Source organism: Rhinolophus ferrumequinum, chromosome 7 (genome assembly GCF_004115265.2).
Source record: "Rhinolophus ferrumequinum isolate MPI-CBG mRhiFer1 chromosome 7, mRhiFer1_v1.p, whole genome shotgun sequence".
Classification (NCBI taxonomy): domain Eukaryota; kingdom Metazoa; phylum Chordata; class Mammalia; order Chiroptera; family Rhinolophidae; genus Rhinolophus; species Rhinolophus ferrumequinum.
The window spans coordinates 51,130,883-51,152,999 of record NC_046290.1 but is presented as its reverse complement, the minus strand read 5'-3'; the positions used below and the strand labels follow the sequence as shown (position 1 = coordinate 51,152,999).

General features: G+C 38.8%; 1 protein-coding gene across 1 annotated transcript in view; it reads left to right on the top strand.

Annotated features, from left to right (window-relative positions):
• The first annotated feature begins 2,958 nt into the window (after positions 1-2,958).
• Positions 2,959-22,117, top strand: part of HOMER1 (homer scaffold protein 1) — a 109,328-nt gene continuing 90,169 nt past the window's right edge. The window contains exon 1 of the mRNA XM_033110614.1: positions 2,959-4,246. Within this exon, the coding sequence (XP_032966505.1) occupies positions 4,242-4,246 (5 nt within the window). The 5' untranslated portion in view covers positions 2,959-4,241. The remainder of the gene's footprint in view (positions 4,247-22,117) is intronic.

The following is a 22,117-nucleotide window of genomic DNA, read 5'->3' as shown; positions in this document are numbered from 1 at the left end:
CAGTTGAGAAGAGGTCATATAGCTTTGAAAGGTAGAAACCCTAATGAAGGGTCAGCATTCTGAAAGCACGGATGCAGTTGATATGCTGTTTTGACAGTTGGGTAAAGATGAGGGGGAATAAGATTGTAAACCAGGAGGAGTCATGATAAAAGGGGAGAATGAAGTGTTTGATAATGACAAAGTGAGAGCTTGACTTAACATGGACAGAAAGAGCAGGAAAGAGAAAAGTAATTTAGTTCAGATAGGAAATAATTTGTAGAGAAATTTTAGTAGAGTAATAACTTAATTTTTATTTTAATTTGCAAGGGCCAAGGGATGACATTATTTGAAGAATGACAGTTTTATTGTTTTAATATTTTATACATAAGAAGCTCCATTTATCTGAAATATAATTTAGTACAAGTTTTTACTAACATGACAATATATATTAAATAAATTGTCAAGCAGGAGTTTGCTTTTGAATAACCTTTGTTATAACCCTAAAAAACAAACACAAAAAGCAAAAAACAAAACTACTTTTTTTTAAGACTTTAAATTTTTTTTTTATTTTTATTGGGGAATATTGGGGAACAGTGTGTTTCTCCAGGGCCCATCAGCTCCAAGTGGTTGTCCTTCAATCTAGTTGTGGAGGGCGCAGCTCAGCTCCAAGACCAGTCACCATTTTCAGTCTGGTTGTATGGGGCGCAGCCCACCATTCCATTTTCAATCTAGTTGCAGGGGGTGCAACCCACCATCCCATGTGGGAATTGAACCGTCAATCTTGTTGTTGAGAGCTCTGTGCTCTTAACCAACGGAGCCATCTGGCAGCCCCTCCGGAAGCTCAGTGTCAGCTTGTTGTCTTTAATCTAGTTGTGGAGGGCATAGCTCACTGGTCCATGTGGGAATCCAACCAGCAACCCTGTTGTTCAGCGCTCGTGCTCTAACCAACTGAGCCATCCAGCCGTCCCAAAACTACTTTCACTATTTCAAATTATAAGCGAGATCATGATTTTATAATGTGAAGATAACCAGAAAGCCTGATTTAGTTACAAATTGGTCCTATTTTGGCTGGTGTCCTTTAATATTGGGCTCCTAACTTGATCAAGAAAATGTAGATGCAGAAAGCTATAAAACCAATATTCCTTAATTGGGAATCATGTCAGTAGTTTGATATTAAAAACCATTTTTTAAAAAGCCACACAGGGTATAAATTCTGTAGCGTTTTAATTTCTTTTATTTAAACTGCATTGGTATCCATTTATAGCTCTTCTAACAATCAGTTTATATGTTGGTAATCCTATGCCCTGGATTTTCAAGGTTACTTCAGATTTCAAATATTTTGTCTATTGTCAAATGATGTGTCTGGGTTTGGACAATGTGGTCACTGAATTTATAGACTAACTCTGAAATAGCAATGGCCTTTGGCATTATGTAGTAATTCTATTTCTGGGTCATGACTATCAAATTAAATCAAATCAAAGTTGATTAGTTAAGTCTACCTAACAAACTATCAAAGTAATGACAATTTAAGATTTTGTAGTAATTTGTAACTTGAGAAGCATTTGTTATATTATTTATTATACACACACAACTAGTAAACTTATAAGTGGCTTATAAGAAATGAAATATAGGAAATGAAAAACACATACTTAAGAGGTACTTTAATGATATATTCTACGGCCAAAACTAAGGAAGACAAAAATAATCTAAATGTGCTTGTGTTACTGTTGAAAAGAATTTGGTGATCTTAGTTTTAATTTCCATAGACTGGAACTTATATTCTTGATAAACCAGAATTTAAAGGGTATACTGGCATCTATAACGATAATTATGAGTGAACTTTCTAAGTTAGGATTGACTTATTATCCTATGCCAGAAGTTTGCTGTTGTGCAAATGTAAACACTGAGATCATTTGATGGCCTTCTCCCCCTTCCCCTTGGGTTACTATCTTTTGTAACATTATAACATTTGCTGATGATTCTGCTCTTTATTCTTTTCGTGATTTAAGTATCAGTAAGCTGGCGGGGGGGAGGGGTGTTTTAAAATCAACTATGTCCAGAAGGGCATTTAATAACTTTAGAAAATTATGGTGATTTTTCCCAAGTTTTGTTGGGAATATATCTAGCACTGGTGATCAGGCTTTCCTCCCACATTTCCGTGCTAGTTGGAACTTGAAAAGCCTGGGGATGCTTCTGCAACAGAGGTGGGAGTGGGAGATAGGATATCACCCGCTTGACACTTCGGTACCGTTGCTATGAATGATTCACTCGCGTTTGGCACATTTGTTGCGAGGAAATCGCCGCCGCCGCTTCCTTCTCCAAGCTCCTTTCAGGCTGTCTCCTGTGCTTTGGCCTTTAAGGATAAGCGAGAGCAGGTGGGTACAGAGGAGCTCGCCGAGTCCTCCTCCCCCTGCTCCTTCCCTAATTTAGCAGTACTTCCGGCCGCGTGACATCATCCCCCGCACCCCGGTGACGTGAGCGGCGGGTGACGAGTGTGCGGAGAAGAGCGCGCTGACGTTGCTATTTAAAGGTCCTCCTGCGGGGAGGATGGAGACACAGCGCGAGCACCTGGTGTGGGGTGCGGAGGAGGCTGTGGCGGCCGGGAGCGGGGCCAGGAGCCAGCGGAGCAGCAGAGCGCACAGTGCTCCCGCCGCCAGCCACTAGGGGAGGGGGTTAGGAAGGACGGACTGACGGACCTGCCGGCCCGACTAGCTCCCCACGCGGGCCGGCTCGGCTGCTGAGCACCAGCCTTCCCGCCGTCCTCGCGGCTGCTGCCTCCTCCTGCTGCACGCAGGGCCCCTCCGGCCTCTCGGGACTGTCAGCGACCCAGCCCCCGGCGCCCGGCCGCGTCTCCGCGGCATCGGCTGCCTCCCGCCCTCTCCCGCGAGCAGGGGGAGGGACAGCTCTCGCCCCCCGTTCTCCCCGCCCCGTCCCCCACCCCCACCCCCCCGCAGCCAGCTCTGCCGCCGCGATCGGCTCACGCGGGCGGCGCTGACCCGGGAACGGGCGCCCTCCGCTCTGCGAGCGGCCGGTGAAGGCGGAGGCAGCAGCGGGCTTCAGGGCCACCCGGGTCGGCGCTGCTCTGCTGAGCGGGAGCTGGAGACCGGCGGAGGCGGGCGGTGATGGAAGTGTGAGGAGGCGGCGCGTGGCGGCGGCGCGGAGCGTGAGAGGCGAGGAGCAGGGGTGGGGGCACCGGAGCAGCCGCTCTCCGGCGGCTTCGAGGCCGGCTCCCCTGCTCCCGACGTGGAATTAGCGCCCGTCGATCCTTCAGCCCAGTCCTCCCCTGCTCGGCCCGCCCCGGAGCGGGGCGCAGGGTGCCGGGGGCGGCGTGGAGCTTGGCTCTCTGATTCATTCATTCTCCGCCGACCTGCGGTGCTCGGAAGAGAGGAGGGAAGAGGGGGCAGCGGCGAATGAAGGGCCAGGCGCGATCCGGGCTCCATTGTGCTCGGCGGCGGGGGGCGGGAAGGGGCTGAGGGAGGTGGGATCGGGCCCCCTCCCTCTGCTCTCTTGTGTGCGCTGCGCCCCCAGCCTGCTGCCAGCCTGGAAATGGCTCCGTTTATTCTCGGGAGAATGAATCGATCCTGCCCAGCCTTCTCTTCTTCCTCCCCACCTCCTCTCTGCTTCGAGTCTTAAGAGAGGAGAAATTTAAGACAGATTCCAATGTGGAGTGCCGTGCACGTCGCGAGCTGCCGGGTTTGCACTTGGAGGAGATTTTTCTATATAGCTTTTTCTAATGTGAGCGCAGGGAAGCAGAAGCATTACTGCTTTTAGGATTTTTATTTTCTCTTAGGGATCTCTCAAGTGCACGTCGCATTGGGTTGCACGCTCCACCCCCAGGGACCTGGTGTGGTAGAGAAATTTGAACCTGCAGCCTTAGCACCGAAAAGACCGAGTTACCTGGCTCTCTGACTGTGGAGGAGGACGTGAGCGAAATGAACACGGAACTCTTTTTGTAGGATTCGGTGAAGCTGGATTCTGCGTTTTCCAACTCATAGACTCATTTTGTGGAATAGGGTTGACCGCTGTCTTCTCCGCGCAGCATTTTAACTCAAAAGCAAATGCCACCTTTGTTTGAACGTTTTGGTATTTACGAGAGAGAAATCATTTTACCTAAGAGAACTAATTGAATTGCCACATACCTCCAGAAAAGGACCTCGGGGGGTGGAAAAGCAACTGCGAAATAGCAGACGGAGAAATTCCTTTGGAAGTTCTATTCCGTAGCATAAGAGCAGAAACTTCAGAGCAAGTTTTCACTGGGCAAAATGGGGTAAGGATTTTTGTGCTTAACACAGCTCCGAATCTGTGTATGTGTGTGTGTCTGTGTGTGTTATTGATCAGTGGTGGATTGGAGATTGTCTGTGTTTTATGTTTTCAAATTTGCCACCTTGCTAAGCTGGCCATACTTTAAAAGTATAGGTGTGTTAACCTTTTAACATTTTTTTTTTTTGTAGAGTGATACCGGAGGTCATAGTTAAGAAACAAACATAGTAATATTTTAGAAGTAATGATTAAGAAGACAACACACTTGTGTTTTACTGTTCCAACTGCCGCATCAGTTTGTAATCAAAATCATGTTGTCTTAGGTTTTGTTGCCGGTGTCTTTCAGAGAAGTACTTACAGTACTGCATTCTCTTAGTGCTTTGAGAATAATCAATCAGTTGCACAAAGAAACAATTGTAAACTAATGAGTGGTTAGACTACAGTACTTGAAAATGAGCCAATGTAAATTGTTGCCCTCTTTGCCCTCTGCTTTGCCCTTGAGTAGCCAAAGCTAAAAAGTGCAGAATTGATTTATTGGGGCATTAAAACGAAAATCTGAAAGTCTTACTGATGTGGCCTCCACAGGGCGGGTGCACTTGGTAGATCAGAGCTTGAACAGGAAAGAGCTTTTTATTAAAGGAATGTGTTCACTTCTATTTTTTGCTTTTAAGCTCGGGTCTTCAATTTGTGTTAACAGTGTCAGCTCTTCACCTTCTTTCAGATCCAAAGTCAACCAAGAGTGCATTTTCCAACCTTTTATTAACTCTTCACACAGTAACTTGATAAAATGTTAGTGACTTCCTAATTTAAGTCAGAAACCCATAATTTATTAATGGAGTAATGATCTAGTCATTTCACTTACAGATTATTGATGCTTTTTGTCAAAGAGGAACTTCCAGATTTCCTCACCCACCTTCCCTATTTTTGTGGTGGTTGAACAAACATATCTAAAGTACAGTTAAGGGATGGTGATTGAAAGTATGTGCTTTTAAAATCATTGTGACAGTTTAGGGGTGTGCACCTCTAAACTTATTTTCTTGAAACTTTCAGAGGAAAGTTCTTAGATAGTAGTACCTTTATTTGTTGGAGTTAGAATTTGAAGTTTATTAAATGGAACAAGTTTGAAAATGTAGAACATATGTAGGAGTCCTTCATCAGGAATTAATTAAAAAAAACAGTAATTTTAAAATTTAAATGACAACTGATGAGAACATATGTAACTTGGATGATTTAGGGTACTATTAAAAGCAATTAAAATACCTCATTCTATTTCTAGTGCTGTTACTAGTAGCTTTGTGGTCTGAGGCAAATTACTTAACCTCCACAGACTTGTTTTCTTATCTGTAAAATGAAGGACTTGGATGAATTAAAAGTTTTTTTTTTCCAGTCTATAAAAGTGAATTGTTTTCTTTTTCTCCTTTCTTTTTTAGTGATTACTAATTGGTTTCTTGAAGTAAATCTTTCAGATGGAGAGATTGTTTTCTCTAAGCAGCTTTTAAGCGCGCAAGCTGGAAAACAATGACATTTGGAAAATGTTTTGGATGAATTGCACCAATTTTAGTAAGAGAAAATACTGAAAAATACTATTATTCAAAACAATTGAAGTATGGCTTCTCTTGAGAATCTGCAGCTCTTCTGTTTAAAACATTTCAGAGGAAAAAATAATTGGCAGTTTTTCATGTGGAAGGCTGCATTTTCTAGTCTGTGGAGTGGTAGTATCATGGAAGAAAATTGGTTTTCCACAGCCTTTAAGTTGCATGAATCCTCATCATTTTACCAAGGGAAATTTGGGATGAACTTAATACTAAGGTGACCGTATTTAATATATGCAAATAGACCCCACACATAGCATATATTTTAGATACATCGGTGTAATTAAATTTCTTTATAAAACATTTTATTTGCCCTTTTCTTAATAAAGTCTTAAAGGTGGACTGGAGAGGAAAAGGAGTGTTTATGGCATTATTTTTCTGAAAGCGTATATTTGGGGTATGACTCTCATTGATAGTGACTTGTTTCGGCTGAGTTGTCAAGAGGGGATGGATAGGTGGAAGTAGAAGGGAAGAGCATGTAGAGAAGGCATTTGTGGAAGTTTTCTACACTTGGTAGGTGTTTATCCCTAATAAGTGTGGAATAAGCATAGCCTCTTGCACCTATTAAAAACAAAGGGAAACAGGTTGGGAAATGTTTTACCCAGGCAATCCTAAATTACCTTACTCTGACAGGCGTCTACAATTTAATATTGTGAGTGAAGACTTTCACATATTTTTGACTGTTATAATAAGAATTTATCTTTACTATATATATATGTATATATATATATATATACACACACACACATATGTGTGTGTGTGTGTGTGTGTGTGTGTGTATAATTGCAAGTCTAGGGGCAAAGTTTAAGCAAAAGGAATATTTTTAAAGAAAATGAGTGATTAGGCAGAAACAAATCCGTGGCTCCTGTAATAGTTTATGAACTATGGTGGAAACGGAAAAGAACAGCTGAAACTGACAGTTGGCAGAGTCTGTCAAAGTTATCTTGGATGCTGCCTGCACTGTTTTTAATTACAGTGAAGGAGGTTGAAGTATTGGTTTGTGAAGGAGGTGCATCAGACCCCAAGAATGAGAGCATTCATGTATGTAAGAGAAAGCCTTTGGAAAGCTTCAAAGTGAGGAGCCCCTGTCAGTATGACCCCCAGCCCTTCAAGTAGTATCTCTTAAAGAGAGCAGTGAGTCAGTAGCTATTTTGGAACTATTAGAGTAGACAACAGAAACCAAGTAACTTCAGTGAGTTATTTCATGCTACCTTTTGTTTTGTTTAGCTCATATTGGTAACTTAGTGCCATCCACAAGGGAATAGAGAACCCCTTCCCCGCCCCCTTAAGAGTTATTTATAAAATGTGACTCTCCCTGCTGATGAAGTCTGATAATGCTGTCTCTGATTTATCTCACCTGCCTGTGGGAACCTTTGGAAACTCGCTTCTCTGCGTTCCCTAGATAACTTCCTGAAGCATGGAAGTGGGTGCTGCATTGCAAACTTAACTGAGTCCCCTCTTTGCTGAGAGAGGAAGCTGACACCTCCTCTTTCTGCCTTAGGCTACTGTGTGCTGCTTTCTGGGAGCTACTGTAGCAAAAATGAGGAAATCTTGATCTAGCACTGCAATTTGAATGTGCCTTGTTGCTAAGGCAATCATTTCTAACATCAGAGAAATTAGCTGCAACTCCTTAATTCTTTATTTGTTCATTTTACCAGTTTTGAACCACTGGCACAGCTCAGTGCTGCTGATACAGAGACTGGTAAGATGTGCTCCTTCCCTCAGAGAGTTTGTAGTTTGGAAGTTGGGAAGCCCATCAAACCTAACATTAAAAAGTACAGTGAAATGTCTAAGGGCTGTCATGTAGGTTATAATTCCTTGTAGAGGTACATAGTGTGTCTCTGTGTGGCATTGGCTGCTGAGGAAAGGATAAAAAAGCTTTTGTAGCGGAGGTAATAAGTATTAAATAATGAAAGATGAGTACAGGTGGGACTTCTAGACACATGAAAGGGCATCCAAGGGGAACAGTGTGACTGTATTAAGACAAGGAACTGCAAAGATGTTTGGCATGACGAACTTGCCTCTTTGGAGGTATAGCCAGAGATAGGCCTTGAGTCTTATGCAGGGGCCGGGATAGAGGGCCTTGTAGACCAAACAAAAGCTGGTGTATTTCAAGCTTGTTTTGGCAATGGTCCATTATAGTAAGACACATGTTTTACCTCACAACCTAGTGAATACGTATATAAATGATAAAATGTCACAAAACAATACACTTTGTGTGATGCATTCTGATATTTTCTATTCTATTTTTAAGAAGGAATGACGGTTGGAACTCAATAAATTGATTTAACAATCCAGTGGTAGCAACTGGTAATTTGAAAAACACTGTTCTTGGCTGTGGGAACCACTAAAGGGCTTTAAGCAGAGTAGCTACCAGGATATGAAGGGTCAGGGAAGTAGGGTGAGAAAACAGTTTTAAAAATCACCGAAAATTTGGTTTTGTATGTTGTGTCCTGTGGAAGCACCAAGCCAGAGCAATGAACCTTGGCTAGGTAGGGGAAGTGGATAGCTGGGAAGTCCTTGGAAAATTCCAGGGCGGAGGGAGGGGAGTGATGTTGATGAGTTGTGTGAGGTTGTCTAAGCACAACATTTTCAGGATTAGGGCATTTCATGTGCAGAGGTGAAAATGTAGGAAATGGCATGGTATGTTCCTAGCAGAGCTGCTCGCTCAGATGGGCCATGAAACAGTGAGTTTGGGTTTAAAAAGGACTTTCTAGCTCTCATACAAACTACGTGGAAAGTAAGAGTGAGAACATTTTTAAAATTATACCAAGTAAGTAATCAAAGGGTACTAGGAGTTGCCAATAACACTTGTCTTATAAGCTGAAAAGTTATTTCTCCCGTGACTAACAGAATTATAATTTTATATCTATCAACATATATTAGGAGGCTCTCAACCATAAGAAGAATAGAAGAAGAGTTTGCATATTTTGAGACTAGGTACCCCTCCCCCCCACCCCACCCCCGGTTTTATTGACATATAATTGATATATAACATTGTATTTGTTTAAGGTATACAATGTAATGATTTGACACATGTATACATTGTGAAATATTTACCATAAGTGTAATTAACATCCATCACCTCACATAGTTACAATTTTTCTTTTTTTTTTTTGTGATGAGAACTTTCATGAGAATAGATTGTTTTTGCATATGTTAAGGGAATAATTGAGCCCACCTCACTCTTACTGAAATTTTGAAAGAACTTGTTTTTTTTTTTTTAGGGTTTTCTCGAGGTAACATATTACTATACGTGGGCAAGATCACCCTTTCGCTTTCCAACTGTGCTTGCCCCCAGTCTATAACCTATTGTTCCATATACTGAGTTCCTTTTTAACTGGTTCCTTTTAGCTCTTCTTTTCATCCTTGTGACTTCATCCCCTTTTCCTTTGTCCTACTGATACAGGCAGGGATAATTGCAATGGACTCTCAGGGCTTTCCCCCTGGCTACAATGCATTTACCCACTTAAAGGTAGTGGAAAAAATATAAGCCCACTCCCATCCCCAAACTGCCATCTCCCTAACTTTGCTTCTGCAACTTCCTCCTTACCTCCCAGCTTCAGTTTGCTTCCATGTTGGGATTGGCCATGTTCATCTGAAGTCCCCTTTATCCCCCCAAAAAGGTTGGAGGAGGAGAAATTTTCTTCTCCAAATGTAGTAGTGATGGGATGGGTAGGCCATCCACTCTCAACTAACAGGTAATAGGATCTCTATATGGGATAGCAAGTTGTGTTATCATGACAAGATGTAGGAATATTATTTAAAGATATTTTATAATGTCTTTTTTAAAAAACTAGATCCTATTCTAGAGTTTCAAAAATGAAAATAGGGGCAGCCGGTTAGCTTCAGTTTGTTAGAGTGTGGTGCTCATAACACCAAGGTTTCCGGTTTGATCCCTGCATGGGCCACTGTGAGCGGCGCCCAACTAGATAGAAACAACTACTTGACTTGGAGCTGGTGGATCCTGGAAAAACACACTTAAAAAAAAAAAGAAAAGAAAAGAAAAAATTTTTTTGAATTGTTACGTATTCAGCAGGATACAAGTTGAATCAGAGGAGGAGAATCAAGATTATGGTACTTGAGTATTTGTGCAGAGTTCTTAGTAAGACAATAAACTAGTCAATGTTGGTTACACTAAGTATGTAAATTAACTTTTGGGAGGAGAAAGCATTAGAGCTGGGATCATTTGGGAGACAGAATGGATATCGTATACATGATGATTTTGGCTCAGGCCTGAGGTTTTTATAAGAATGAAATAGTGGTTATGAGTAGCAAATTATGGTATGATTATGTAATTCTTAAAAACAAGATATATTATGGTGTTTTGATTGGTCACATTATGTAGACATTAATCTTTTTAAAAAAACATCCTATTGCTCCTATTTTTATTTCTTTCACTTGTAATTTTATTTATTTATTTTGATTTACTGGCTCTCAAATAGAATTACTAAGCTTTCACAACAAACTTGTAAACCTATCATGAGAAAACAAGTGTATATCCAAAAGAAAAAAAGAAAAATCCTTTTCAAAATGTAAATATGTAAAGGGTATGTTTAAGGGACTCGCTTAATTTTGGTTCAGTACAATAATTTATTGATTTAATTTTGAAATGAAGTCACAATATGAATCTGACTAGTGTGACTTTTCTTTTTGGGGAGTAGACAATCCTGGAAATTGATTTAGGTGAATTACCTGCCTGAAATGTTATTCGTGGCAGTTAAGGGAATGACAAAAAAACTGTCTTCATACATAGTTTGTAAACTCAGTTTAGTTTTAAGTGAATGTCTCAGATGAAAAAAGGTGCTTAATTCTCAAAATGCTCAACCTCCCTACTGCCATGTGATTTTTACTTTTTTTAGACCTTTGGTGTTTAGGTGAAATGTTTTGTTATTTAGGATTAATCCAACTAAGTTGTCAGGAGAGTAGGGAAAATGAGTTCCAAATATTTAGTGTTTCCTAATACCATTTTTAAATGATTGAATATAAGACATTTCAAACAGCTTTATTTCTCAATTAGGATCTGTGTACTTGAATGAAGTGTGCAGTTTCTTGTTTTTGTTGCATATATGTAATGCCTTATGACCTGCGGCTTACACAGTAAAATGACCCGGTAGTTTATGAGATTGATTGTTCATGGAAAAAACTGAGATTTCCCTAGAGATCAGAAAGATTTATCTGTTAAGTTTTGAAAAATTTAGTGGTTTTGAGGCATTGTAAGGTTTTAGGCTGACTAAACTTTATTTCAAAAGATAAATATCTTTATCTCCATGTGATAAAATTATATAGATGTTAGCCTGTCAACAAGGATTGAGATAAAATTACTGACTGGGCATTGCAGGAATAGGTAAAACTTTTTAAAAGCTAATCATTTAATGGTTTTTAACAGGTGAATAAAATTGTATAGTTAGAATCTTAATTTTAGGCAAAAAAAAAAACCCTTAATTTTTACTGTACACCTCTCCATATACTATAAAATTAGGATACCCATCATCTCTCTGTTAAAAGAGACAGCTTTATTAGTGAACTTATGCTCTGAATTGTAGCTTAATTCTTCTTTCTCCATTCAGCATAAGTCTAACACATTGGTCACTTCTATGCTCCCTAATAAAATAGCTGAGAAAAAGATGAAATTGGTAAGAGTCAATGCTGCTTGTTTTAAGCAACATTTTTGAGGGAAAAGGTTAAAATTATTGACATGCATATATTGTCTTTTTTGTTCTTTGCCTTTTCCCTCCACTTGTATTTTATTTATTTCTCATCTTGTTTGAAAAAGTTTTTAAAAATCTCACTTCGCTGGTAAGTATAATTTAGAATTACTTTTGCAGGGGCGTCTCTTTAGTGACCTTGAAAAGGAAAAAATGAAACTATTTGTTCTCATGAGGTTTTTTTTTTTCTCCCACAATATTGGATTGTGAACCACCCAGTATGGCTCTTGTACAGCTAAAAGAATTTTAAATTTGTTAAACTAATATTTGACTCAATTAAGAATGGAATTTCATTTACACTTTATCTTCTCTTTTAACGTAGGCTACTGGAGGAAGGCAAAAAGTCAATATTTTCCTTCTTGTATCAGAAAATAAAATTACTTATAAAAAAAACTTAGCAACCTAGTCAATATTTTCTCTTCCTAGAACAATTTACCTTTGCACTTCCTCTGTCTTTAAAAAAAAAATCACCTTAACCCCTTAACACCTAATATTAGCTTTAAAAAATAGCTTTGCTTATGGGCATTTTCTTTTAACGCTCTTCCATAAAACGTGCAGCAATTCCATGCTATCTTAGAAAAGGGTTGGCACTAATTCCTCAAGGCAGAGCAGTTTAAGAAGTGAGGGTTTTTGTTAACTTACCAAACAAGAGTTAGACAGAAAGTAAACTCAAACAAAAAAGTGTACTGAAAAACCACAGATAACTAAAGCAGCTTTCACTACTTTATAAGGTCATTTTAAGTCATGTTTATTTTGTCATATCTATTGGTACATCTGGATCCATGTGTTCACATGCCTCAGAGTTCAGAGAGCTGTGAAAGAGAGTGTCTTTGACTTTCCCCCAGCTCCCGCCCCCCCCAACTCCACAGAAGGGCTGGCTCCTAACTTGTCCTTATCTTGAGTAGGAAAGCCTTAATAGAAATGAAATGAGAGCCACAACTCTGGTACAGACCTCCCTCTAGAGGTCCTGTAAATGTACCTAACCACCTAGTTCATAGTACAGCACACATGTGCAGTATAAGTTGAAAGACCCTGGGGAATTAGACCTCATTTTTAGTATGCAGGATATCCTGATTCCGGGCGATTGAGTATTCAGTGGGATGTACCAACTATTTTCCTGGTAATTTTTCTAGGTAAATCGTTGGATCCTTCTCCTTTACATTTAAGTACACCTTGATCTTATTTAAGCAGTTACTGTCTTCTGTTTCATTTAAGTATTTATAAGTAAGAAGTTTAAGAGGGTTATTCTGAATAATGTGTTTTTTTGTGAGTTAGAATTTTCTGCCCTGGTTACTTTCAGTTTCCCCCATTAGGCTTTTAATAACCGTCTCTAGGAAATTATCTTAAGTGGATTTGATTATCAAAGAGCTCAAAGTAGTCAGATTAGAACATTTCTGTCAGTCAGTCTTCCTTCATAGAAGCTAAGTAAGTCTGTACATTACTAAACTTGGATAGGACAATTATTTTGAACCTAGTACAACATTCGAGTGTGTGCAGCCTATCCCTTTACCTTTCTATACTTCCTTTTTGCTTATTTTGTAAAACTTGCTGTTTTCTGCCCTACTCTGTTGTTAAGAATCTCTATCACATGGCTTTTAACATTAAAATTCATGTGCTATGCTTAATCACCCTGCCAGCTCCCGAGAGATGTTTACAGAATGAGGATTCCACCTACTCTTGTTTACTCGGTATTGCCAGCGATCTGTATACATTGAGCTGAATGGGAAATCTCCCAAGTCACCCTTAAACTCTGTTCTGAGGTTCTGCTGATTAGGAAAAAAACAGTTCTAAATCTTGCAGGCTGCTTTCCCCCCATACTCCACTAATTTCAGTTGTCTATTTTCATTGTTGCTTTCATTTAGTATTTTATTAATGTTAAGTTGATATTTATTGCTATACCTATGTTAGTATGAGGGAAATAATAGCACATTAATGACAATATTGCTATTTAGTTTTGTTTGCTGGTGTTTTAGTATATTCTTAGTAATTAGTATATGATCTGTGGGTAAACTATAGCCTATTCATATGGTGGGGAGTTAGCCTGAAGAAAGTTTTCAAAGATGGTGCAGTGATCAATTAGAAACTAGGATGCAAAATTGTATATTCTCTATGACCTCAACTATATAAAATATGTCTGTGTATGCATAAAAGGATTTGAAAGAAATTCTTTAAAGTGCTACTATGTTTTATTTCTCGAAGGTAAGTGAAATTTTTTTTTTGAGTCTTTCTGAATCTTTTTGTTTCTCTATGATAAGTATATTAAGTTTTAGAACTTTTCGGTTTTGAGGGTTGGGGTATTTAAAATATGCTGATATTACAGTGCAAAGCTATCAGGTTCACTCTTCCTGCATATACTGATGTGCTTGTATCAGTTGTAACTTGCTTATCTCATTTTATTTCATTTTTCTTTTCAAAATTGGCTAAAGAAGCAGTTACTCTAATAATAGCAAAAGTGGTTTCTTATTTAAGTGTAAGAAGCGGTTCTGCTGTCAGGTATCAGAGTGTTAGTAGTAATCTCTTTTTTATGGATGAAAATGTCACTCATGGGAGGTTATGCAGCTCTGAAATGGCAGAAGATATGCTAGATCCTTAGGACTCTTAACTGTTAATTCAGGGATTCTAAATGGATGCTCACATATATAGAGAGACTTATTTAGAGAGGGGTATCTAACCCCTCGTAGTGAAAAAAAAAATCTAATTTAGTGCAAGCTTAGTATCTTTGTGGTGAGTTCATTAAATGTATCTTGTTTCATTTTAAATGGTTCTGAGAAAACTGCATTCTAATTTTACTGTAGTTAAATCTCTTCTCAGTGTATTATATTTTGAATACATTGAAGTATTTTTCATAAATTATTTGATGTTATTACATATGCTTGGTATAGAATTGATATTGAATTGTAAATTCCATTAGTCAAAGTCCTGTTAATTGCCCTTGTAGTTATTGGGCACGTGAGCCTCTGGAAGACTTAAGTAGGCAGGGTCTACTTCTCTGAAGACTTCCGACCAGAAAAAGAAAGCTTGAGATGTTACCTTGGAACACATTTCCTAGGTCTCAATGCTGGATCAGGAGACCCACAAGTGGAAGGACCTATTGTATACAATTTCTTAATCATGAGGTAGCTGTAAGTTACTTGATTCCCTAGAATTAGTGAGAGGAGTTTGGACCATATTGTATCCAAGTTTAAAATTATTATTCTTTCTGACTTGTTTTCCCCAGAGGCCCCAAACTCTGGTGCTATCATTGGCTGGGCAGCAAATGTGTGAACACACAAGATGGAAGGCAGTAGGGACTGGTGGGGACTGTGGGAAAGTGAAGAGAACATGTCTTGCCTAAAGACATTTGTATCCATTGTGTTCTACGGACCTTCTGGTGAAAGAAACACAGCAGAAGCCTAATCTCTTATTTAGTTAGCAAACATTTTTTGAGCTCTTACCATGTGCTAGTGACTGTGATACTTTAATCTAGGTCAGATACAGTAAGTTTAGAAACGCTTAGACTCTTGACTACAGAAGGAAGATCAGAGCACAGCAGGGCAGTGGCAGAAATTAATGTTAGATTAGTGGTTCTCAATTTTGACCTGCATCAGAATCACCTAGAGGGCTTGTTAAAAACAGTTTGCTGGGCTTCACCCTGAATTTTTGATGCATTGCTTCTGGGAGTAGGGCCCACGAATTTGCTGTTCTAACAAATTCCCAGGGCGGGGCTGATGCTTCTCCTCCAAAGACCTTACTTTAAGAGTCATTGCATTTGATAAATGAAGCTTACACATGTGGGAAACTTCTTTGTTAAAAGCTTCAATGATATTTAACGTATTTTTCCTCCTGCCTGTAATAATGAGAATTTTGAACTGAGGAGAAAAACCCTGATTGAGCCTCGCATCTATTTTTTATAAGCTATAAGATCCAGGGCAACTTGAAACTGATCTCTCTCTCTTTAAACCTGATTACTTTTCAGCAGTCTTACCAGTTCTTATTCAGAGTGACTTCTGCTTTCAGGCATTTCTAAATCTATTATTTTTAAAACTACCCAACATTGCTCTGACTCCTGAATTTTATGCTTTTGGAGGAAGTATGTTTTCCTTCTATGTTATTTATTCTGCTTATTTTGTTCACAAGCTATCGTATTAATTCTCTATTGCTGTGTGACAAATTACCACAATTTGAGTGGCTTAAAACAACACCCATTTATCATAGTTTCTAGGAGTCAGAAATCTGGGTACCTTAACTGGGTCTTCTGTCATGAGACAACAGGCAGGGTGGCAGCTGGGACTAGTCTCAACTCTGGATCAAGGTCTTCTTCAAAGCTCCTGTGGTTGTTGCTTAATTTAGTTTCTTGCAGCAATAGGACTCAAAGAGGGTGTCTTTAAGGCCAGCTGGAGGAGTCCCTCTCTGGTGCTTCATCTTCTTTTAAAGGATTCGCCTAAATAAGTCAGGGCCATTCGGGATAACCTCCTTTTTGATTAACTGAAGGTCAACAGATTAGTGACCTAATCCTCCCATGTGTTATCCCATCCTACTACAGTATTCAACCCTTCTACGCACAACGCACACTCCAGGGGAGAGTTCTGTGCAGAAAGTGTCCACCAGGGGACAGTAATTTGGGAGCCATGTTAGAATTCTGCCTGCTACACCACATTGAGTACCTATGGATGTTTTCCAAATGCTCAAATATCAGTATATCCATTTCATTTTTTTTTTTTAACTTTTAAAACTTTATAGTCCTTGCTCTCCAGCTTCAGTATGGATCGGTTACTCTTTAGGCATACATTGTACTCCTCATACTAGACCTTCCCTTATTTATTTATTTATTTTTTTGGGGGGGGCATTTTAGCTCCTATTTCCTGGACAATATGTTTTCTTTTTTGGTTTACCCCTTTGTTGTACTGAAGCTCATTTTCCTGTAGTTATCTGAAAGTGGCTAAATAAGAGGTAACATTTTTGAGACATAATCTATGAAAGTGTCTTCCCTGCCCCACCCTTCTTTAACTGACTGTAAATCTCTAGACAGGAAGTAATTTCCTCTCATTATTTTGAAGGTACTGATCTGTTGTCTTCTAGTTTCCACTGTTCCTGTTGAAGCCTGCTTTTTTTCTGATTCCTTCATGTGTGACTTTCCCCCACTTTTAGAAGAGTTTTAGGAGTTTTAAGGTTTTAGGAATTTCCTTTTTTCCTTGCTCTTCAAAAATTTTATGATGATAGGATGTGAGTGTTTTTGTTTGTTTGTTTTGCTTTTTATTTGTTTACTGTATGTTCTTTTGGTCACTGTTGGGTCCTTTCAATCTGTCAACTCCCCTAAGTTTGGGAGATTTTCTTCTATTTTTCAAAAGTATCTTATATGTATTTTTCTCTTATGAACTGTCTACTAGTTGGATCGTAGACCTCCTTTTTGTGTTACCTACTTTATTATTATTATTATCATTCTACTTTCTAAGGAAATTTCCTTGACTTCATCTTGTAATACTTCTATTGGACTTTTAATTTCCATGTAATTGTTAATATCCAAGTTCTCTTTCTCAACATCTTATTTATTGGAGGAAATTTGGAGTGTTTTGAAGTTTTGTTTTCTATTCCCTAAATTCCCCAAAATGTTACTTTTTTGTTTGTTTAGTTTCTTCTGTCATGTGGGAAACTCTCCTGGAATATCTGGTGAGCCTCAGCTACATATAAGAGTGAGATACTAAAATGCTGATTAGAAGCTTTTTGTGATTTAGTGAGGCTTGTCACCAGTGGGCTTCATATCAGGCATTTAGGCAGTGAACTGGTCTTTTTTCTTGGGTGGGGCCCTGATGTCAGTAAGTAGAGATCTGTTCTCTGACATTGTTGGTCTTTTCTCTGAGACTGTTCAATTTCTCTAGAGAACTGCCATTCTCTAGAAAATAAGCCCCAGTTAAGATCGTCAGCCAGATGGACGCATTTAGTACGTTATGACGATGTTTCAGAAGATGACATGACTGATTGTAATGAAGTAAAAATTTATGTAAGACCTGGTCTTATTTTTGGAGAAACACGGTATCTTCCAATATATACGCCATTTGGCATTCTGAGAGCAAGGTAAGTATATTTTTCCATTGTTTACCTAGGAGACATAGTACCTACTGTAATCTGAAAATCGTGAAGGAGAGGATTTTTAAGGCAGCATGGTTAGATTTGCAGCCGTTTTCTCAGTGCTCCTATTTTAGGCCTTACCCTTGTCTTCTGCTGTTGGAAAAGGTAATTGCTTCACTATGGAGGATGGAGAGGGGTTTCTCATTGCTTTGTTATGATAAACTTTCAATCAACTCTCCAATTTCAGACCCATACCTCATACCTTCTTCTGCAGTTCCTTTGCCTCTAAATTCTGGCCAGCAGATCGTTCCCTCTTTGCAGGTACTTGACAGTTTCCTTGGCTTTGCCAAGTCAGGTACTATTCTTTCTTTCAAAACTACATCTTTCAAAACTGTGTTAAAATAACTTACGCACTGATGTCACTTCCATTCTTTGGTGTTATGGGTTTATACATTCTTTTTCTCTTCACTTTCATTTTAGTGGAATTTCAGAAAAGGAAGATAAATGTGTGCAATTAATTTGCCATGTTTGACCAGAATCACTGAGGCTTAACATTTGAATTTATATAAGACATCTTTCGGAATGTGTTGACACTGTTGACAGTTAATTGATTAGAATTTAGTGGATGATAAAGTGTTGGCTTTCTAAAAATCTCTCCCTGTTACCAATACCTGAAAACTAGATGCATGATGTAAGCACATCTTAAAATTAAACAGTTAAAAATTGATCATCATTCCAAACCTCAGCAAAACAAAGAATACTTCGTCTCTCGATTCTGTTGGGTAACTAAGGTGTTGCCACGGTTTATCCCCTAACACTGTGCCTCATGAGCACTTATAACAAACACTGAGCACTTAATTTGTGTCATGAGTCATGCTAGGCCCTGGCAATACAAAGATGAGTAGACAGCCATGTAAACAAGAAATTATGTTACTGTGATTTAAGTGCTATGATAGAGATGTACTTTGTGTTTGAGAGCACAGAAAAGGAAGTGCCCACCTCCGCCTGGGAAAGTCAGAGAAAGCTTCACGTAGCCAGTTTTGTTTGTTTTGAGCCTTAAAGATCAAACAAGAGTTGATGGGAAGGTGGGAGGTAGGTGGGGAGGTAAAGCTTCAAAGGGGACCTATGCTGATTAGAAAGTTCAGGTAGTTGGGCATAACTCGGTTATAGTATGAAAGTAGATTTGATTAGAAAGTTAGTCCAGGGCCAGATGATGACTATGTGTCATGTTAGACGATTGTACTTTTCCTCTAGGTTAGTGGACTCCACATATTTTTGATGTGGTATGTATCCATATCAATGAATGATTTTGAGCATATTCCTTCATATGTGTATATTTATAAATTACATGTGTGTATCTATTATAAAACTTACACAAAAATAGAAGTGAAAGAGGAGAAAATTAACTTCTTCCTGTACCCCACTTCAGAAGCCATTGCTTTAAGTAATGTTGAGCAAAGGAACAATTTTAAGCTTGTAGAATTATTATCATGCTTGTGTTTTAGATTAACTACTCAGGCTGAAATATAGAGGAAGTTTTGGAATTGTGGGAGGTGTGTGTGTGTGTGTGTGTGTGTGAAATGGATGGGAGGTCTCGGAGACCCTCACATTTAACTGTAATAGGTTACTTGCCGTAATTTAGTCAAGAATAATGGCTTGAATTAAGATAGAATGGAACAGGCTGGATTCAAAGGAGATATAAGTAGTAGTATCCATAGGAGTTGACAATGAGCTATGTAGCTATAGAGCGGTAAGGAGATTGACTTGGTCAGCCATTAGTTGAGATAAGGAAGCAGAAGAGAAGCAAGTCTGCAGTGAGGTGAGATGAATTGAGTAAAAGTTGAAGTATTTATTTATGGCCATCCATGTGGGAATGTCATGGTTGGATATCCAGATCTGGTATTCAAGAAAAGAAAACTGGGCTGAGGCTAGAGTTTGGGAAATCATTAGAATATGTAAGTATTGGCTGACACTATGAATTGTGGGTGCGCTCATTTGGGGTATATATAGAAAATCGCAGATTAGGCTTCTCTGGAGGAATTTAAGGGGCCGGCAAAGGGGCTGAGAGAGCTGTCTGGCTAAAACAGTGAAAACAATGTAGAAAAGCCAAGAAAGGGAGTTTCAAGAATTGAGTAGCCAGGATCAGATGAGGCAGAAAGTATTTACTAGATTGGATAAGTAGTGGTCCTTTAACAGCCTTAGCCTGAGAAGTGTGGTCAGCATGAAAGAGGCATGTCTCATTTTTGTAGCATTCTAGTTAGTTATTTTAATACACCACTTCCCCCTCAGTTGCCCTTTTCCTTCTATAGGGAACATTCTGTTATCCTGGGAAACCAACTGAAGTATTAAGTTTGCCAGAATACCACTAATTTTTTTAACATTTGATGTCTTTTCTGTGGGAGATGTCCTAAAACCTAGTCCTGTGGAAAGTCTTGGAGCTCTCCTGAGCTCTGAGACTACATTTAATATTTATCTTCTCATCCCTGCTGGTGCCCTGTATGTAATCACACACAGCTCACATGCCCTCATGGGCAACCAGAGTGTAGAGGGGTTCTTTAGTAAGTGTGTTCTTCTTTCATACCTGGGAAAGTCACAGAATTGGTTGGTGTAACATTACTCTGATTCCGACTGAGAACTCAGTATATTACTGTTTTGGAAGCAGTTTTGCAACTTTAAATTATCTTTCTTACTCTTGATACATGTAAATATTTTTAGTCTTTCAGGACAGGGTAGGATTTATTTTCTTTCTAGTCACTCAAAGTACCTTTACCCTTTGCTAATTCTAATCTTATGATGATGACAGCTTGGATAGCATTTTAGTTTTTATGGGACTTTCGTGCTGAAGGAATATGTCTCTGCTAGTGAACTGAGCAGTATTTTTCTTTTTTATAGTAGTGAGAATCAGTTAAGTTTCAAAATGAAATAACTTTTACTTTATCCTCTGTTCTATAAAATATAATTTTATCATCAAGCTCTAAATTGATGGGACTTGTACCATTTTTTAAAGTGGTGTGTTTTTTTGTTTGTTTTGTTTTTAATATTTTAACCTTGGGAGCTGGATTTAGGCCACAGAAGCAATAGCTGTGGTAGAGTCTAGCCTAGCACAGCACAGCACAGACAGTGGGTTGGCACTCAAGTGAGGTAGGTCTCTTGAGCCAGCTGCTGCTGCATTTAAATCATTGATCTCAACTCTGTGATCTCTGGTATGTTACTAACGTTTTCGTATGTCTCAGTTTCCTCATCTGTAAAATTGGGATAGAATTGTGAACATTAAAGGGTAAAATACAAACAAGGTTGTTACACTGTTTTGTGGCATATATTGGGTTGGTGCAAAAGTAATTGTGGTTTTTGCAATGATTTTTAACCTTTTAAACCTCAATTACTTTTGCACCAACCTAATAGTAACTACTCAGTAAATCACAGCTCTTACTATGGTTTTTATACAGTTACATTTCTGGTACTTAGCTGAATTTTACTTTTTTAACTCCTAGAGAATATGAAAAAAATTAAGTTTTCATATTCCTGAAGGCCAGAAATAAGTTTGTAGATTTTATCTGTCCTTTTCTAATCAAACACCCATTAAAATCCCCCTTCCTGCTCTATTTTATGTCCAAAGAACTTACCTGCTTAATGTTCTAATTTCATTGATTATCTTGAAATACCATCCTGATTTGGGGGGCCTGGATAGACCAGGAAAATACTACTTCTGAGTAAGGAAGATGACGTTTAAATATTATATGTGATAGGAATAATCACTAATTCTATAAATTTTATAAGATACACCTAAATAAATATACTGTTTTTATGAAAACTCTTCTGTATAGTTAAGCTATCATATTGATCGTCTTATTAAGTCTACAGAATAGTATGTAAGTATCTGATTTGATCTTTTTTATTAAAGATGTTCACCAGTTATGGGAATCTTTCCGGTCAGATATTGTTCAATTACTCAGATTGGAGTTTCATATATAAAAATTTAAAGAACCCACAAAAATGAAACATGCTCATATTTATTACCTAAAAATATGTTTATAAATTCTTATGGTAGCATTAGTTTAGACTGTAAATTTATGAGGGCAGGGACTTGTCTATTCATTTAGCCACTGTTTACTGAGCAACCACTATGTGCCCAGCCTTCTTCCAAGTGCTGGTAATACGGCAGTGACCATAATAAGACAAAAATCCCTATCCTCATAAGATTATACTTTATTGTAATTTGTGTCTGGACTGCTTGGTACATGACATGTGTTCAAGAATATTTTCCTCCACACCCTTTAGCTGCCCCAGAGGCTGAGTAGAGATGCAACTAGATCCCTTGCCTAGTCAGTTACTGCTGGGGGCTACAAATCCAGTTATGCTAGGGGGCTTCATGTGTCCCCTCTGTAAGTTCTAAGTCAGTCTCTGTAGGCCATGGGGAGTACCTGGGGGATCTTAAGCAGCAGAGTGAAATTTCAGTTCACTTAAAAATGTTGATCTATGCAGTAGAAATACTAATTTGACCTCTGAGGGGCTCTCTTTTAGTAATTTTGAATA